This window comes from Chenopodium quinoa, unplaced genomic scaffold (genome assembly GCF_001683475.1).
Source record: "Chenopodium quinoa cultivar QQ74 unplaced genomic scaffold, ASM168347v1, whole genome shotgun sequence".
NCBI lineage: Eukaryota > Viridiplantae > Streptophyta > Magnoliopsida > Caryophyllales > Amaranthaceae > Chenopodium > Chenopodium quinoa.
Genome location: NW_018745684.1, coordinates 617,565 through 630,331, shown reverse-complemented (window position 1 = coordinate 630,331; position 12,767 = coordinate 617,565). Strand labels below are relative to the sequence as shown.

Genomic DNA, 12,767 nt, shown 5'->3' with positions numbered 1-12,767 from the left:
TTAGGTTGATATTTGGCCTTGCAGTCATCTTTCACGTAACCTGTTTAAAACAATTGGCAATCTGTAATTTATGGAATTGTCTACAAGACTACAACAGAAGTTTATACAATTCATCCAAGCTTTGGGATCCTTTCCCTCTAAATTACATTCTGATTTTCACAGTAAAAACCTATGAATTATGTGATCAAAATTTCAGAATACTTGCATGATACTATAATCCTAACTACATAATTAAAATACAAGGGGCTTTACATCACTGTTGTGAACATTTCTACACTATAATGGACAACAGAAACGGGAGGTGATCAAAAGAGTACTTAAGTGGTTACATTAAGTTGGACATTCCAATCAACAAGGAAGCTTCATGCCTTCGGTCTCAGCTTCCGGGCTCACTTTATAAATCAGCATTATATACACCGTATCACTTGTTAGCTGATAACAACTGTTCAATAGTCAAGTTGAAGGAACTTCGCATAAGCTGTTCCATTGAGGGTCTTATTGACATCATCCCAATTCTTGATATGCTCTCTCAGATGACCTTTGTGTATCTTTACTTGCCGGCTAGTTAGGTTCATATGTGGTATCCCAAGAAAGTCCTGAACGTCCACCAGTTTCTGCAAAAGAATAAGTAAAAAGAACACTTCAGAAACGGCAAAACATAAAAGTGGGAAATTATACACAGTAAACCTCAAGTTTTACCAATCACAAATGGTACCCAAAAAGACTATTGTAAAATCTTTTCACATAATACCCTCAAGATTTGCAGTAAGAATGATCATATGGCATTATGTTGAAGTAATCAACTTAATATTACCATCCACCCTATACCCAAGAGCAACCATCACCTGTTTACCATTTGATCGTCCGTGTATCAGTAACTTTAGCTTATGGCAGTTTTGACCATTATACTGAAAAGGCGAAGATATTAAGATCCAGTCATATGATCTTCTTAGAAAATATATTCATGACAGCAAGTCCTTAAGTCACTCTCATTGCAAACAATGAGGAAGGTACCTGTGATGCCTTATCATCTGACAGGCCAGGTAACAGTGATGAATGATATCCATTGCAATTAAGTTGTTTTACCTTTTTCACAAGAAATTTCATTGATTCATGATGGTCACAATTGTATAAGGGGGGAACCACAAAAACCAATAAAATTTCTGTCTTTGATGATACAAGCATTTTATGTCAAGCTTTTTCTGCTTCTCAGTTGCCACAAAAAAAAAAAAAAAAAATAATAAAAAAAAAAGGTGTAGGGGGGACCACAATAACCAACAAAATGCTAACACTGTGAATTTCATAATTATTGCATTTATATGAATTCTTGTTACACAGAAAACACTCAGTTTAGTTCTTACAGTGTGGTTCTTGATAAGATCTTCATAATATAGAATAATATGCCTAGTGCTGTTGAAGTTGGCTAAAGCCTGGGCCATTGTGAACTCTGCTTCCTTCAGAGCAGATAATAGTGATGTTGAATTGATGAGAGGCTTGTATTTTGAAAGAGTCTCAGCCTACAAAATTATCAGCTGCAGCGGATAAGCTTACATAACACAGACAAACAGAAAGAAAAGAAGGATCAAGGTTCATACCTCTTCTGGAGAATGCACATGAGACTTGTGGGTTCCGTTTAATATCTTAGCGTAGCGGTCAAAGGAATTTGCAAGTACTGAAATATACCGGCGCAGTAGATTTCTTCGGAAGAGAAATACAGCAGACACACCTCTTCTGTTGAAATATTCAACTATCTCTTCTGGATAATCCATCAGCCCCTGTAAATTTAGAGCTGAAAATCTGAGTCAAGTATCAACTAACCAATATCTCTTTGATGAAAATCAAATGCACCAAAAAGCATCATAGCTACAGATGGGCCAATATTTTCCAATAAGACAATGCAAAAGATAGGCAACAATTAACACAATGCTTCAGCTACCATTACAAACACCAGTACACCACCATCATTTGGGCATCTCAAGATGGGAGTAAATTATGCACAATTAATCTAGTAAGCAAGTACACATTGGGTTCATTCGCTTGGTAGGTACATCTTAAACTAACTACTACAAAAGTGAGAGTGAAAACATCCGCAAATGTTTGAAACAATATCTTGGCATCAAGCTCATGGAGACGAAAACAATATCTTGACAAGGACACAAGAATACAAGACCTATCACTTTTTTTAAAAAAATGAGTTGAGATCCATATGAATTGATATTTCTTTCTCAAAGTTTCAGTAGTTACATGAAAGAAAAGATGCATTATCTTCATATAAAAACAATTCAATCAGCCATATTCATGACTTCATGCATTATCTTCATATAAAAACGATTCAATCAGCCATATTCATGACTTCATGAGTATTGAATGATTTTCATTAGTCCAAGTTAATCAGTTACATATGCCACCAGATCTGCAGCCCACCATCTTTCATTCTTTCCAATGAATCTCTCTTTTTCTCATCAAGCTTAGAGCTCTAAAGATCTTTTACATAATCTTCTCATTATCCATTTTTTAAACACAACAATATGCAAGAATGCACAAAGAGCATCTCAACCTGCAATTTGTCAATATGCAGATTTCCATATTCCAAGTGGATTAACAGCTCATTTGACAGACATTGATAATTGACTGTAATGAATCTATATACGAATCTGTCAAGATAGTCTCAAGTCAATGTTCATGATAATGCTTGTCCATCCAAACATGTATGATTCATAATAAATTCTTATTGCACTCAATTCCGCCACTAAAGTGGTAATGGGTTGTATTGAGAATATATGAAGAATAACAGAACATTGAAACTGGACAAGCATTGCCATGGACATTGGCATGAAACCTCCTTAACAAAATTCAATATAAATTTATTACCATTACCAACATTCATCGCAACCTACCAAACAAGCCGTAAGCTTACTTGCTCTACATCCATTAGTGCAAAAAACTCCCAAATTCCATACTTCAATTCTCTTAAAATTGTGCCAGCTGTATCTGATATCCATCAGAATTTAGAAACCCACTGTCATTTGAAATAGCCAAACAGGGGAGTGCTATGTTTCATCAGACATGACATATCATGAACTAAGCTCCTCACAAAGAACTAAGCCTGTGCCTCTTATTGCAGGCTGGCAGTGAAACTGTATCCAATAAACTGTTGACCAGCTTAATAGTCGTGGTTTACTGAGAAGCCCTACACCTTGTTCTTCTATTCTCAACCTGAAATGCAGCCAACAACTGCCAAATTTCACTTCCCAAGGGATGGAAGCTTCACCCACAAGGGTGTTCACAGAGTACACAGTACATCATGTCCGTCATTCTCTCCCTCCCTCCTCCCTCTGTTTTACTCTGTCTTTCCGTCTTTCGATTCATATTTTTAGCTGAGCACTTTACTTGTTTCTTTACATAAACACCATTTGTAAAATGGTAATTGAAAACTCAATCACTGACTTGGTTGATTAGGTGATGAAACCAGTTTCTAGATGATATATGTGAAATTAATTGGGGGTGGGGGGGTCATTCTTTCTCAAGGTGTTTTTAGAAGTAGTGTACTTATACCAAAAATCAGTAACCAACATTTAGCCTAGACTACAATTCAGGAAAACAGGAAGTGTTTCTGATGCTGCTTAAGAACTACTGATTCTAGAACCTTAACCCCATGGAATCATTGCATAGGTTCACTAGATCTTCGCATCTTACAATGAGATTATTGATAGGTCATAAACCTCTGACTTAGCTGCAAGATCAATGGCGAAATTGGCACTTTTGTAGCCTAAAATTTCAAATGTAATAATTTAAAATGTCCAACTTACAAAATTAACTCGAAGTTCTAAAGATAAAAGTCATACTGTTGTAACATTTTAATGGCAAGCACTTAGCTTCATGACATTAGGCCATCAACAAAACACAATTAGAAATTAGAATCATATTTACCTGATTTAACATCCACTTGAAGCCAACAGCATGTTGATAAGTATATTAGGTGACTCGTACTTCGTAGCTTTGTCCGCCCGATCGGGCGGACATTGCCCGGTCTGACCGGGCGGAAGAAGAAGAGGTGCCTGGCAAATTCGTTGAAGAAGCTGCTCTCGCGCGCCCGATCGGGCGAGCTTTCGCCCGACCGGGCGAGCCTTCGCCCGACCGGGCGGACATTGCCCGGTCTGACCGGGCGGAAGGGGTTTTTTGGAGTACTTCGGTTGTTGGAAAAGACGTGTTCTCGCGCCCGATCGGGCGGGCCTTCGCCCGACCGGGCGATCTGGGTTTTTTCAGCGATTACGAATTTAATATTTATCATATTGTGATATTGTAACCTAAGTATATCTTAATTAGGAATCACTACTATATAAACTTCCTATTATCATTATTAGGGTAACGGAGAGAGAAACACAAGAGAGAGAATACTTTGAGTGATTAAGTTCTTCATTGTAATCTTTGTAATCTTTGCCAGTTTATAGTGAAATCATTCGATCTCGGTGCCCGTGGACGTAGCTATCACATCGATAGTGAACCACGTAAATTCTTGGTGTTGTTCTTATTGTTTGCATTGAATTTCTTTATTGTTTTCTTGTTTGTTTTCGACCTTTGCTTCCGCTGTCGCACAACAATTGGTATCAGAGCTCAGGTTCAATCCTTGGAGAGTTTCTTGAAGATAACAATGGCAGGAGATTCAACAATAAGAATTGAGAAGTTTACCGGGAAAAATAGTTTCGGGCTATGGCAAATTAAGATGAAGGCTCTGTTAAAACAACAGCAGATATGGCGTCCGTTGGCTCCAAAGAGTACTACTTCGGAGTCAGGAGACGGACCGACTGACTCGCAGTTAGAAGTTATGGAAGAGAAGGCACACTCTACCATATTACTTAGTCTTGATGATCAAATCATCACGGAGGTTGCTGATCAGGAAACGGCGGCTGGATTGTGGCTGAAGCTGGAGTCATTGTATATGACTAAGTCGTTGACCAACAAATTATTACTGAAACAGCGGTTGTTTAGCCTCCGGATGCAGTCAGGTACTTCCTTACGGGAACATCTAGAAAAACTTAACTCTATTTTGCTTGATTTACGTAATTTAGATGTTAAAATTGATGATGAGGATGCTGCGTTGATTTTACTTGTATCTCTACCGTCTAGCTTTGAGAATTTTGTAGAGTCTTTTGTTGTTGGTAAGGATTCTATAACCTTAGAAGAAGTGAAGGCAGCACTTCATACTAGGGAACTCAGAATGAAAGCTACGAGTGATAATGGGGATAATGGTAGTGGGTTGTTTGTTAAGTCCGGAAAGTCTAAAAAGAATAAGGGGTTTAACAAGGGGAACAATGCTGGGTCGGGTGCTGGAAACGGCAAGGATGGATCTAGTAAAACTACTACTAAAACATGTTATTACTGTAAAGAACCGGGTCACTTTAGGAATAATTGTCCGGTGAGGAAAAACAAGTCCCAGGCTGCTGTAGTTGAAGAGAAACCGAATGAGAGCTATAATTCAGAGGAAGATTTAGCATTAGTCAGTTCTGCTAGGTCTGATGATTTATCTGATAACTGGGTTCTAGATTCAGGGTATTCGTTCCATATGTGTCCACGTCGAGATTGGTTTGATACATATGAACCTCGCAATGGGGGTATGGTTATAGTCGGTAACAATGCTCCATGTAAGGTCACAGGTATTGGTTCCATGAGGTTGAGGACTGTTGATGGGCGGAGGTTAACTTTGACTAATGTACGGCATGTTCCTGCTTTAGGAAAGAATCTGATTTCATTGGGTACCCTGGATGAATTGGGGTACAATGGTGTGTTTTCAGATGGGGAGTTGTGTATTTTCAGAGGTTCTGAGTTGGTACTTAAGGGTATCAAAAGGAACACCCTCTATGTTTTTGAGGGTGTTACACTGCCTAGTTCTGCGGTTTGCGCATCTGTATCTCACCAGGAGATGACTAAGATTTGGCACATGAGGCTTGGTCATATGGGGGAGAAGGGGATGCAGCTATTGTCCAAGAGGGGTCTTCTATCCGGGGTCAAGGTTGCCAACCTTGAATTTTGTGAGCATTGTGTGTTTGGTAAGAAACACAGGTCAAAGTTCAGCAAGGGTGCTCACATTACTGATGCAGTGCTCGATTACATCCATTCAGATTGCTGGGGTCCATCTAGAGTTGAAGGTATGGGAGGTTACCACTATTTTGTGTCATTTGTTGATGACAAGTCCCGATACACATGGCTTAGGTTGCTTAAGTCAAAGGATGAGGCCTTCAAAGTTTTCAAGCAATGGAAAGCTTTGGTGGAAAATCGACAAGGAAGGAAGATCAAGAAGCTACGAACGGACAATGGGCTAGAGTTTTGCAAAGACGAGTTTAATCAGTTCTGTGCAGATGAGGGTATAGGTCGGCATCATACTGTCAGGAAGACACCACAGCAGAACGGTGTAGCAGAACGGGTTAATCAGACACTGCTAGAGAGAGTTCGATGCATGCTCTCTAATGCAGGGCTTGGGAGGAGGTACTGGAGTGAAGCTGTGTTAACAGCTTGTTATGTCATTAATAGGGGTCCTCATTCTGGAATTGATTCCAAGATTCCGTTTGAGATCTGGAGTGGTAAGTTGCCTAATTTTTCGAATTTGAAGATTTTTGGTTGTGTTGCTTATTATCATGTTATTGAGGGTAAGCTGGATCCACGAGCCAAGAAGGGGTGTTTTGTTGGGTACGGGGATGGTGTGAAGGGGTTTAGAATTTTTTCACCTTCGGAGGGTCGGGTCATTCTTAGTAGGGATGTTACTTTCGATGAAAACACCATGTATTCAATTAAAAATGCAGAGATTTCAGATTTGAGAAGGGAAGGAGACAATTTATTACAGACAGATGGGGTACTTGAGGTACATCAGTCTACCATTGCTGATTTACCTCGGGTACAATATATTGATGATGATGCTGATGTTCCAGTGCCGGGTACTCCTGAACCTGAGATTACTCCTACTCATTCTAACTCTGGGGATGAGGTGGAGCAATCTAATCAGGGGTCATCTAGTCAACCTGACACCATTCTTGAGATGCCTAAACGAGTTATCAAGAAGCCTGTTAGATTGATTGAAGAGATGGAGGGAAGAAATTGCTGTGTTGATGCGATGACAGGTTATGCATTGAGTGTAGCTGATGATGTAGAGTCATTTGAACCTGCCACATATAAACAAGCAATTAGTTGTAGTGAGTCTGCGCAATGGCTTGCCGCAATGGGTGAAGAGATGCAGTCTCTTTACAAGAACAGAGTGTGGGAACTGGTAAAGGTACCGGAAGGGAGGAAGCTTGTGGGTTGTAAATGGATTTACAAGAAGAAAGAAGGGTTGTCGGAAACTGAGCAAATACGTTTTAAGGCTAGGCTAGTTGCTAAGGGGTTCAGTCAGGTAGAAGGGGTTGACTTTGTTGAGATATTCTCACCTGTGGTTCGACATACTTCTATCCGTGTGTTATTGTCAATTGTAGCACATTTTGATCTTGAGCTGGAGCAGTTGGATGTTAAAACGGCCTTCCTTCATGGCGATTTGGAGGAGGAGATTCTGATGAAGCAGCCCGAAGGATTCGAAGCTCCTGGAAAGGAACACTATGCCTGCAGATTGCTAAAGTCATTGTATGGACTTAAGCAATCCCCCCGACAGTGGTACAAAAGGTTTGATTCTTTTATGGTTTCACAAGGTTTTGACAGGAATTCATATGATTGCTGTGTGTATCATAGTAAGCTGGATAATGGTTCCATGATTTATCTTTTGTTATATGTTGATGACATGTTGGTAGCCACAAAGAATAAATCTGATATTGCTAGATTAAAGGAGATGCTTAACTCGGAGTTTGACATGAAAGACTTGGGTGCAGCTAGGAAGATTTTGGGTATGGAGATCTACAGGGATCGGGCTAGAGGTAAGCTTTTCTTGACTCAGAAAAGCTACATTGAAAAGATTCTGTCTCGTTTTGGGATGGAAAAATCGAAGCCTATAAGTACGCCAACTACTGTTAGTTGTAAGTTGTCTTTGTCTATGTCACCTCAATCAGAGGAGGAGTTGTCTTATATGTCTAGAGTTCCATATGCAAACGCGGTTGGTTGTTTGATGTATGCTATGGTCTGTACTAGGCCGGATATTGCGCATGCTGTTAGTGTTGTAAGCAGGTTTATGGCTCGACCTGGGAGGGAACACTGGCAAGGGGTGAAAAGGATTTTTCGCTACCTGAGAGGGACAGCTGATATTGGTCTTGTGTACGGGAATGGTAAGGAATGCTTGGTCACTGGGTACAGTGATTCTGATTATGCAGCTGATGTGGATACCAGGAGGTCTGTGACTGGTTATGTGTTCACTTTGGGTGGTTCTGTGGTTAGTTGGAAGTCTACATTGCAGTCATCAGTTACGTTGTCAACTACTGAAGCTGAGTATATGGCTCTAACTTCTGCAGCTAAGGAGTCTATTTGGCTCAAAGGCCTAGTAGGTGAACTGGGTATTGCACAGGATTTTGCTACAGTGTATTGTGATAGTCTAAGTGCGATTTGCTTAGCTAAAGATCAAGTACACCATGATCGGACGAAGCACATTGATGTCAGGTATCATTTCTTACGTACTGACAAGAGGATTAAGGTGAAGAAGATTGGGACTGCTGACAACCCGGCTGATTTCTTCACTAAGCCTGTTCCGTTGAGCAAGTTTAAACATTGCTTAGACTTGCTAAATATTGATTACTACGTGATGTAGTAGGCCCTGAGGGGCGAAGTTGGGGAGCTCCTGGTGTAGGTGTGTTGGCATTAAGGTGGAGCTTGCCCGGGGCTTGTGATGCAGGTGGAGCATTATGAGTTGTTATACTTGGAGACGAGTATGTGATGGGTCTTGGTTGAAGACTTATCGGGATGTATGGCTTATGCATGAGTCCTGCATCGGGTTTGGCTTGAGATGTTTTTTCACTATGTCTTGATGGGGTCGTTTGCTGACTACGAGTTCTCGTCAAGGTGGAGATTGTTGATAAGTATATTAGGTGACTCGTACTTCGTAGCTTTGTCCGCCCGATCGGGCGGACATTGCCCGGTCTGACCGGGCGGAAGAAGAAGAGGTGCCTGGCAAATTCGTTGAAGAAGCTGCTCTCGCGCGCCCGATCGGGCGAGCTTTCGCCCGACCGGGCGAGCCTTCGCCCGACCGGGCGGACATTGCCCGGTCTGACCGGGCGGAAGGGGTTTTTTGGAGTACTTCGGTTGTTGGAAAAGACGTGTTCTCGCGCCCGATCGGGCGGGCCTTCGCCCGACCGGGCGATCTGGGTTTTTTCAGCGATTACGAATTTAATATTTATCATATTGTGATATTGTAACCTAAGTATATCTTAATTAGGAATCACTACTATATAAACTTCCTATTATCATTATTAGGGTAACGGAGAGAGAAACACAAGAGAGAGAATACTTTGAGTGATTAAGTTCTTCATTGTAATCTTTGTAATCTTTGCCAGTTTATAGTGAAATCATTCGATCTCGGTGCCCGTGGACGTAGCTATCACATCGATAGTGAACCACGTAAATTCTTGGTGTTGTTCTTATTGTTTGCATTGAATTTCTTTATTGTTTTCTTGTTTGTTTTCGACCTTTGCTTCCGCTGTCGCACAACACAGCAGCTGAGCATTCATTCTTGGAAGCACTATTGAACCAATCCAAATTGTAAACCTTATCAAGAGTCCGAATAATAGAGGAGATATTGTCTCTCCTTTCCTTATTAGAGAATATCTCACCATTGGAAGTGACATTCATGTGACTATTTAACAACGTCTCAAACCATCCACTCCCTGATCTCTGCATTGTTACAATCACAAAGAACCGGACCGGATTTCCGGAACATTCAGCCCTAAAACACAAGGAAATCAATACTCACAATCCAATTCAAGCACACACAAAAAAGATTATCGACTTAAGGCAACACCGCATTACCTGCTAAAGGTTTCAGGCTGTGGGTAATGCAGATATGGATAATCCAAATGGTTGGCCTCACAACTTATTCTCAGTCTCTCAATAACTTCAATACTAGACTTGGTTTGGGTGTTTATCTGCTTCAGACAGACTGAACATATATAAACTCCACATACTGTAACAATCACTAGCATTATCATTCTTACTATCAGAGAAGACATCTTTGGAGGCCTAAGAACAAAAGTATCCTGTATGACACAAAATGCAGATTAAATATCACTAAAGAAGACATCGCCTGTGAATTACAATCTACACTGATCAAGCCACCACAAAATTACAAATACTTTTAACCGCATAGCGCGTAAATTACATAAGAACCTATGTAATATATTATAAACCAAACAACAGTTTCACCACAATCCACCAAAATTAAGCTCAAAAACATGCAATTGCATACTTAAAAAGGAACTAATTACATTATACTCAATAGCAATAACAGTACAAATGATTTAAAAAAAAAAAAAAATCAGAATTTTTTTTTACAAAACTTTACCATTAACTCATTACATCTAAACCACATTCGTTACAAGAGAAAAGCATATCCCATCAATCACTCTTGTTTTCTTCCCCATTTTCTCTATCTCTCTTGACTAAATTAACTACTCACCAACTTTTTAGCTGCTAATAACAAGCCTTAAAACTCATATCTTACTAAAAATAGAATCTTGTTTGCTGATGATAAAGACTACCAAAAAAAACAACTTTTTTCCCAGCAAACCCCAAAAACCCACAATTTCTACTGCAGCATCTTATAGTCAAATTAAGGAAAATAATACTAAAACTTAAGAAAATGTCAAAATCTTACAACTACCCACAAGATTATTTCAACATAAAATAGTTCAATAACTAAAAAAAAATACAGGAAATTAGAAATTAAAGATGGAACATACCTTATAGAAAGAACGCAAATCTCCCACCATTTTTCTCCAACAAAAAATAAAAAAAGGGAATGGTATGAAACAAACCCAGATTTCAAATTGTTTTAAACCTTTTAATAATAATGAAAGATTAAGAGAGTTAATGATGGTTAAGTTAAAGCTGAAACGAAGTAGAGAAGAGATTAACGGGAAGAAAGTTCTGGCATTTTTTTTTTTTTTTTCTTTAAGAGTGCAGCAGAGTCCTGAGTCTGCTGACCCCTCCACCACCACCCCGCTTTTTTCAAGGAAATTTGGGTTTTTTACTTTTTTAAAAAAAATGTTTTTTTTTTTTTTTTGTTTGCTACCAACTTTTATTTATTTATAATTTTTATTTTTTTTGGGAGAAAACATTTGTGCACTCATGTAGTCATGTTTCAGAAATTAGACGTGGCAATTGCAATCGTTGTCGTCGAGGTGAATGGGTCTGTGTTTTTGACCGTTTACTTTTGTTTGTTTAAGAGTACTCCATTTTTTTTAGGTAAAAAAAAAATTGTTAATTGATTTCTCTTATAAATAAGTCAACTCGGCCTGGATTAATGAGTTAGATACTTTGAAGTATTAGCTAAGTATGACTAATTGGTAATAATGACGTCATAATATGAGTAACCTTATCTTATACGAGTAAGATAATTTTTTTAGTCTATTTTACCAATGTAAGAGACTTCACATATATAGATTTTAATGGATGCATATAACACACCATCTAAACGTTAATAAGAACTTTAATTAAGACGGAGGAAGGCATTCAACATAGATTGAGCATTAGATTGTGTTATTGAAAGCATGGAATATTATTAATCAGTGACTAATATAGTTGTCTTGTTTATTTATTTGATATGACAATGGTGTGACACGTAATTGAGAGATAGATGGAGTTTCATTCGTGTAAATTCTGATCAGAAGAACAATCATCTTAGAGCACTCTCACCAAAGAAGAAGAAAATTTCCTTCTCTACCTTTCCCTCTCCTCCACATCAGATTTTTCATAAAAGAATTTTTTTCATCCTGCCAACAACAAACCCAAACATTCTCTCACCACTCTCCTACCAATAACAAACCCAAAAGTTCGCTCACCAACCCCACCCTTTATCAGCAAATTTTAGTAAGAGGGAAAGAGAAAAAATTCCCAAATTCTCTAGATATTTTATGGGGAAATTCATTGGTGGGGTAATATTTTGGTGAAAAAAAAATTCTAGATAAGAAAAACTTCATTGCTGTAAGTGCTCTAAACGAAAAAAAGACGCGCGATTTTTGAAATCATCGTGTTGAACATGATTGTGACTTTTTTTTTTTAACCCTTCTCGGTTAATTAGACAGTTGATTGTCGGTAGTTTTACTTAATTAGTTTAGCCAATCAAGTAGCTGCTTGTGTATTGTACATTATATAATTTGTTGTTTAGCTATTATTAGTTGTTCTAATTAACAAATTTGGTACAGAGGAAGTAAGAAACTGCAAAAACACCTGTATGTATCACTATATAATCAATCCAATACTCTCTAAAGATGATAACATCATAATATGCTCTTTTTAAGATTAATTAGCCCTATTCATTTCGTAAAATGATACGTTATTTAAGTTAAAGATAGAAGTACTAAAAAAATTTATAAGCTTTATAATTATTTATTTTCGTATAAGCGCACTTTATTTTTTTCGTAATAGTTTTATTAATAATAATAAAAAGAAGGTTAGCGTCATAGCGTGTATGGGATAGATTACGGAAATTGAATCGAAATTAAAAAGATGATTAGCATTATAAAATATACGGTTAACGTAAATGCACCTGATTACAAAATTGAATAGAAATTAATTAGTCAAATACCCAAAAACGTGTCCAACTCTTATTCTAATTAAAAAAAGCTTTCCAGTAATAGCCTAATGAGCAG

At 38.4% G+C, this 12,767-nt stretch overlaps 1 protein-coding gene across 1 annotated transcript; it reads right to left on the bottom strand.

Annotated features, from left to right (window-relative positions):
- Positions 1-67: 67 nt before the first annotated feature.
- LOC110717623 (nodulation protein H-like) lies at positions 68-11,150 on the bottom strand. Its single transcript, XM_021896370.1, has 7 exons — positions 10,857-11,150; positions 9,928-10,154; positions 9,617-9,844; positions 3,931-3,961; positions 1,596-1,775; positions 1,362-1,517; positions 68-614 (listed from the first exon to the last, which is right to left on the bottom strand). The coding sequence occupies exons 1-7, from the start codon at positions 10,884-10,886 to the stop codon at positions 447-449; spliced, it is 1,020 nt and encodes a 339-aa protein (XP_021752062.1). The 5' UTR covers positions 10,887-11,150; the 3' UTR covers positions 68-446.
- Positions 11,151-12,767: the final 1,617 nt, after the last annotated feature.